Genomic DNA, 7,233 nt, shown 5'->3' with positions numbered 1-7,233 from the left:
CCCGGAATTTTGGTTGACAGATCTATGCCAAGTGGTGGGAACCCTGGAAGCTATAGTCTCCATAAAATTTGGGGGGGGGTGCAAGTTCAGAAAAGGTAGCCCAAGCAAAACCCAAATACGACATGTTATTTGTCCCAGTAGCTGAGGTGGAACTATTTACTTTGGCAATTCAACTTGTAATATCTCAGGGATGGAAGCCAAGACATCTGGCAGACTTTCATTTCTTTAAGGCAGGGGTCAGCAACCTTAAAACACTCAAAGAGCTACAAAGGTCCTAACTGGAAGTCCAGTTCCCCCACCAGATTCTCCTCCTAGCACGGCGTCCTTTTTCCTCTACCTATCCTGACTGAAAGCTCTATCGATTGTGGAGCTGACTGGCGACAGGGAGCCGCAGCAGAGGGATGAAAGAGCCACATGCAGCTCCAGAGCCACGGGTTGCTGACCCCTGCACCACAAATTAGAAGAAATGTTTGTGAAGCAGCCTTGAACTGAAGAACCCTTTAAAGGATGTAAATAAAAATGAGAAAGGCCCAGATAGAGATGAGGAGGAGGGAAGAGAAGACTTGTTGTTTAAATATCTAATCGTGCCAAGGGCACTTTTTCCCTTAAAGGACTTAAGGGGGAAGCAGAGAGAAGGAAGTACTTTCAAAACAATGCCCAACCCCCAAATTGATATCAGGGACCTTTCTCCGTGATTCAGCTTATCAGGAGCCATAGTGCCAGTTGGCTAGCACCAATTCTATCTATTCTACAGTTCCACTATTACTCACTTTGTGCCAATGGCTGAGAATTTCTCCTTTTTGCCTCCAAATGATATCCCATTCTGTGTCTTTGCTTACTGTTGGTTTTAAATGCATTTTGCCACTTCTAACAGGGAAGCCTTTGACCCTCCCATTCCCCCCACCAGTCTGGCCTGGGGTTTTCATTGGGCTGGTCTTCTACCTGTTACTCTTTTAACTATTTGCAGGTACATTGTCCGATGCTGAGCACCTGACAGCCCAGCCCAGCTCTCTGTTCTACTGACGGAATCCATCATATCTTCCCCAATCTAGATGCCCTTCCGATGTGTTAGATGACTGTTCCCATCATCTGTAGCCAAATGGTCCAATGTGTAAGTCCTAGGTTGGGGAAGACTGGTCTAGCAGCCACAAAATATACATTTAGCGTCAGTAATTCTTATTATCGACTGGGATTGTTCACTGAATCATAAAGTCTACTTGGACATCAATTATAGCCCTAGAGTCTTATAGTCCAGAGTATCTGTCATCATAACATTTGGGGGGGAAACATACAAAATCAACCCAGTTTTTTCTTTTTCAGAGCTTTAAAGCTCAACAATTACATCCTTGTCAAAGCTCCTGCAATCAACAGGATGGGAAGGCCAATAAATTCTTGTGAAGATGTCATGGAATTATTTTGGAGGCGAAGATGTTTCTAACATCTGGATACTTTGGTTCAGGACCAAGTTCTGTGGTGCACCAAAAAAAAAATGAGTTGACGTATTTTTAAAACTTGTGAAAAACTTGGTTTGTTCGATAGTTTTCTGATCTTCACATCTTCACAGATTTTTGTTACCAGTATCCTTAAGGAAATTAGGATGTGAAGGACTTTGGGAGATATCAAAGATAATTGGATTTCAAAAGATTCAGAAATTTCAAGAGGAAACCAAGAATCGTGAGTCTCCTTTCTTGATCAATTAATTTTCTTTCTTTAAACATTTCAGAAAGTGGAAACAGGGCTGAACTGTGGGGAAGCATTCACTCTTTTTCGTTTCTAATCAAAAGGTCTCCGTGTATAGTCAACCATTACAATTTAAAATGTCCAAATAAGAAAGAACAGGGACTGGACTGATTGGATCACTTCCATCATTAGATTTTGGGTCTGTTCCTTTATGAAATAATTAATAAAGGAATTAATGGAGGCAGGGGAAAAAAAACAGACTGGCAATTTAGTGTCATTGTTGGCTATTTTACATGATTTCACCAGCACTGCACTTATATTCCCCCAGTCACTTGAAAATAAGGGGGAAAAACATCCTTGGGGGATGCAAATAGCACATCTTGTTAAGTAAAAATAGCAACACTTTGAACTCAGACCTTTGTAGAACTGAGAAGGTGACTGGAGAGGCGGAGTCAAGGAGTCCAGGTGAGAATGATGGGAAAAGGCAGTCCTGATTGGCTGTACAGTTGAGGGAGGGGCTTGGCAAGGGCCTCTTACATAACCGAGCAGCATTTACAACGCTGTTTCTTCGCGTCAAGATCCTGGTCTGCTCCTTTGGGGTCCGTGTCATTGGCCGATGGCTGTGCTCCAACTTGGTTTTCCTCCTTCTGAGTCAAGGGTTCCATCGCGCTGCCATTAGGTGGGGCATGATCTGCTGTGTGGTCTCCCGCTTGTTTATTCTCAGCATCTTCTATCACCACCAGTTCGGCCTTGATTTGCTCTCCTTCCAGCCCCAGCACTTTTTTGGTCTCATTTTCATCTTCCACATTCTGGTAGCCCATGAAGATCATGGTGACGGGTTGTTCTTTGCTAGGCTCTGGCCCGTCACCCGCAAGCTTTGGGCTCTCCATTGGTTTAGCCTGCACACCTGTGATTTCCTTCCGGGGAGTGACCTTCTGGCTTGGGAGATTGCTTTGGGCCTCTTTGGCAGCCTTCTCAGAGACTTCACTCAGGGTCACTTCGTCGGCTTTATGGATGAGCTCATCCACTTCGGATGAGCTGAGCTGGTGGACACCATTCTCAATAGCCCCATCTTCGGTACGGACTGCATGGACCACTGCAAGAGAAGATAGAGAAGATGCACAATGAGAAGCTTGACCAGATCTTCACTGTTGCTTTCAAAAATGACTTAGGGGCAGATATCATTGTTTCTTGTGGTGGAATGTAGACTACTGTTGCGGGAGGGAGGAAGCGACAACATAGCTTGGGGTTTTTGATATGTAAGAAGAGGGTGAAGGTGAACCCCCACCTAGCAATTCATAGAACACATCTTGTATGCAGGTAATTGATTAATTTGGCAAGATTAATGTCAAGCCCATAGAACCAAGAAAGAACCAAGGAGCTAGTTCAGAGTACTTTCCTCATCATTGTTGACCTATAGACCGAAATCTTGCTAGACTAAATCAATTATCTACATAACTATCACCATATGAAGTGCTGTGTGTGGGGGGGGGGGGTGTCCGCCTTCGTCCTCTTCCTGTATACCAAAGATTTTAAGCTTCATTGTCTCTTTGATCTCTGGGGAAAAGCCCCTCTTTCCCGCAACTCTGGGCTACATTCGACTACATTTCTACTCCCAAAGGTGCTTTTAAAAAGGCAACTGGACTTTTTTTTGAAGGAAAAGGGAAAACAAGTACAGTTGGGTTTTGACAAACACCTTTGAATGACTGGGAATCTCCACAGCATCTTAAGAGATGCTGAAGTGGCACTAGAGACTCAAAAATGCCAAGAATTTGTCCTTTAAAGCAGAATGGGTTTTTATTTTGCAGGGGTTTGATAAATCTCATAGACCTTTGACAGAACAACGGTTAAGCACCTCAAATACCAACCACACCTACCTGTTCTTTACTCAAGTGTTTTGGTTCTCTCTGTGTGTATACTAATAGCAGGCCAGTTCCCAAGAAATTCAATGAAAAGAACCTTCACTTTTCTTTTCTTTTCTTTTTCTTTTTTCTTTTTAAAATATTTAAACATTTTATTTTCCATTAAACAGTGTGTCATCCAGGTCCAAATGACTGCAATTACAGTCAAAATTTACACTATTCATTATATTGATAATAATATCTAATTTTATAATAATAAAAATCAGCATTATAGCTCTATTCATTTCTCCCTCTTAACATATATACTAATAAAATATAATAATTCTATTTGATATAATAATCTTAACAATCATATTAGTAAGAATCATCATATTGCTTACCTCCCTATCTTAACATATATTATTTCACTGATCTCCATTTATTTATCACTTTTTTGTTTTTATTCTCCAACCATCCATAAACTAGCTCCCATGTCACATAATATAGTTTGTTCTTTCTCCTTTATTGCAAGCGTTAGTCTATTCATTTCTGCACATGCTAATATTTTCCTAATCACATTCTCATCAATAGGGATCTCATCCATTTTCCAGTTTTGTGCAAATACAATTCTAGCTGCAGTTCATACATGTATAATTAAGTGTACATTTACTTTATACTGTAAGGTTTCACACCTTCACTTTTCCTTAAGAGATGAGAATGTGAAAATGGGGGTGATCATGGGAAGCCAAAAAGGATGTATGAATGTTCTGTCTTCCATTATATTGATGGCAGTCTGCAAGCTCTCTGGGTTCCTGTTTGGAGTGGTTCAACAGAACCTCTGGCTAAGATTCTGTGCATTTCAGAGAACCCGCAAATCCCACCCCTGGCTGGCCCCGCCCACCACTCCCCATTCCCCTCCCAGGTGTCCCCACGTGGCCCATTTTGGACGCAGGTAAGTGCAGGGTGTGTGTGGAGACTCAGGGGGACGGGACTGGGCCTTCTGGAAGTTCCGGAAGGCCAAAAACAGGCCTGTTTCCAGCCTCCAGAGCCTGGGGAGGCTGTTTTCTCCTTCATGGAGGCTCAAGGAAAGCCTCCAGAGCCCAGGGAGGGCAAAAAACGCACCACCCCCCCCATGGTGCAGGAGGTTGACTAGGGCCATGGCCACTATGGCCACGCCCACTCAGCAACCGGCCAGAGAACCCCTTGCTAAAATTTTTGAAGCCCACCCAATCCTCCTTGTTATTCAATCCAAAGTGAGCAACATCTTCTGTGTGTCTCTTTCAGAATTTTTCTCTTGAGAAACGGTTGGAGATCCCCCCCCCCGGATAAATTCGGGGGGCGGGGGGGGGGGCGGAAGCAAGCATCCATCCACAGATTTGGGGGAAGATTTAGAAAAGCCACTTATACCCAGCTATTATAAATATGCTTTTTTTTTTAGGTGCACAAAAGTGGATGTTGAATTTGGGCAGAAAAAGCAAAAGCAGTAAGTGGAGGAAATGAGTGGGTCAAAACAATTCTAGGGATTTTTTTCCCAACCACGACTGCCCTTCTTATCCATTCCTTGACCTGCACTTTCATAACAAATAAACAACAATCCCCTTGCATGATTCTGTTCTCCACGCTGGAATGGGAGATAAGAAAAGGAAGGAACATTTTGGGGAGGGCTTACAGTGTTTCTGGCAGAAAATGTAAAAAGTGACTTAAGTTTTTTAAACTGATAAAGGGGGAAAAAAAGGGTAAAAGTGCTCGTTATTTGAACATAACTCCTACTTATGATCACACAATGCCCTAGAATTGATTGTTTTCTTCCCAGATTTTTTTGAACTGTCCACCATAGAGCCCAGTGATGGAGAACTTTTTCAGCACTGAGTGCCCAAACTGGAATGTGCGTACATGCACCTGTGCCAGAGTGCTGGAAAGCCGAAGGCCAGCTGGCTGGAGAGCACATGCCTGTTTTTTGGCTGGTTTTGGGGCCCTTTTCAGGCCGTTCTTTGGGCCATTTTTAGACTGTTTTTCAGGGCGTTTTCAGGCCATTTTCAGGCCATTTTTTCTTTTTCTGCCAGAGCGCCAAAAGCAGCCTAAAAACAGCATGCAAAATGGCTAAAAACAGCCAGAAAATGGTGTGAAAACAGCCCAGAAATGGCCTGAAAAACGGCCAAAACCAGCCTGTTTTTAAAGCCATTTTTGACCATTTTCATGCCGTTCTCCGGTGCTCCAGCAGCTGGCAAAGGTGTGCAGGCCCATAGACAGGGCTCTGCGTGCCACCTCTGGCACCCGTGCAATAGGTTCGCCATCACAGATATAGCCTATTGCCCCAGAATTTCCTAGGGATTTCCCACCTGAATAGTACCTGTATTGTGATTTGTTATGACCCTGCTTAGTGCTTGAAAAATCAACCAATGTTGACAAAGTGCTGACACCTGTGGAGACTTAAAAACTTTAGAATAGCAATAGCAATAGCAGTTAGACTTATATAACGCTTCATAGGGCTTTCAGCCCTCTCTAAGCGGTTTACAGAGTCAGCATATCGCCCCCACAGTCTGGGTCCTCATTTTACCCACCTCGGAAGGATGGAAGGCTGAGTCAACCTTGAGCCGGTGAGATTTGAACAGCCGAACTGCAGAACTGCAGTCAGCTGAAGTAGCCTGCAGTGCTGCACTCTAACCACTGCGCCACCTCGGCTCTCGACTAAAATCATCATCATCTCAATCTTCTCAACACAACTGCAAAAAATGCCCATTGAGATTTATATGGAAAGTTCAACTTTACTGTTTGCACAAAAAACACCGACTGGGATTTTTAGTGTCTGAAAAAAGCTTGCATAATGAGATCCAAATTTTGTGAGGTTTCAATATGCAAACTGTTAGGAACATGATCTCACAGGCACCGCTATTACAGAAAGGAACCCTGCTGAATTGTTGAAAAACTCTGGGAGAAAATATCTGAATACAATAATTTATATACTAAGGCTGAAAAATAATGGAGCATTAAACATTAATTGTTAATACCAATTACAATGTTGGCACAGTGTGAAAAAGATTCACCAAATATTTATAAATATTAAATTTACTGTAAAAGACGTTTTATAGCAAAATCTCCATAACTCGGGTCATTAAGTAGGACCTAAGCAATTGGAGATAACATCCAGTCAATTAGACTATGATATTCATTTGGGTAAATGGGATAATATTAATGACTATTCACAGGAAGTCTTGGCTTTTGAGCTGTCTTCATATTTCCAGCAGACAGCCTTCCTCCTGAATACAGAATGGTTTTGCAAAGGTTTTTTTCTACTTTGCGTGCCAAAACAGTGCAAGCAACATGGATATAAGGAAAGAGATGGGATTCCTCTAATCCTGGGATGGCGAACCTATGGCACATGTGTCACAGGTGACATGCGGAGCCATATTTGCTGGCACGGCAGCCCACAATCTCGGTGTGCATTGTGCATGTCAGCCAGCTGATTTTTGGCCTTCTGGAGGGCCGGGAGAGGCCGTTTTCACCCTCCCTGGGCTCCAGGAAAGCCTCCAGAGCCCAGAGAGGGGGAAAACAGGCCCAACAGGCCAACCAGAAGTTTGTTTCTGAACTTCTGGTTGGCCCGTTGGGCCTGTTTTTTGACTTCCCTAGGCTCCGGAGGCTTTCTTGAAGCCTAGGGAGGGCGAAAGGCCTCCCCCCGAGGACCGGGGGTGGGTGGGAGGCTGTTTTCGCCTTC

General features: G+C 43.5%; 1 protein-coding gene across 7 annotated transcripts in view; it reads right to left on the bottom strand.

The window, feature by feature from the left end:
- Nucleotides 1-1,273: 1,273 nt before the first annotated feature.
- The window catches only part of PALM (paralemmin), a 102,132-nt gene continuing 96,172 nt past the window's right edge, over nucleotides 1,274-7,233 (bottom strand). For all 7 annotated transcript variants that reach the window (XM_087702337.1, XM_087702352.1, XM_087702357.1 and 4 more), the window contains one exon: nucleotides 1,274-2,776. In XM_087702337.1, coding sequence (XP_087558463.1) covers nucleotides 2,214-2,776 — 563 coding nt within the window. In that variant the 3' untranslated portion in view covers nucleotides 1,274-2,213. The remainder of the gene's footprint in view (nucleotides 2,777-7,233) is intronic.

This window comes from Thamnophis sirtalis, unplaced genomic scaffold (assembly GCF_051295495.1).
Source record: "Thamnophis sirtalis isolate CommonGarterSnake01/CBP01778 unplaced genomic scaffold, rThaSir2_p1.2 scaffold_1, whole genome shotgun sequence".
NCBI classification, from domain to species: Eukaryota; Metazoa; Chordata; class Lepidosauria; order Squamata; family Natricidae; genus Thamnophis; species Thamnophis sirtalis.
The sequence above is the reverse complement of the archived record's forward strand: the minus strand, read 5'-3'. Positions and strand labels throughout refer to the sequence as shown.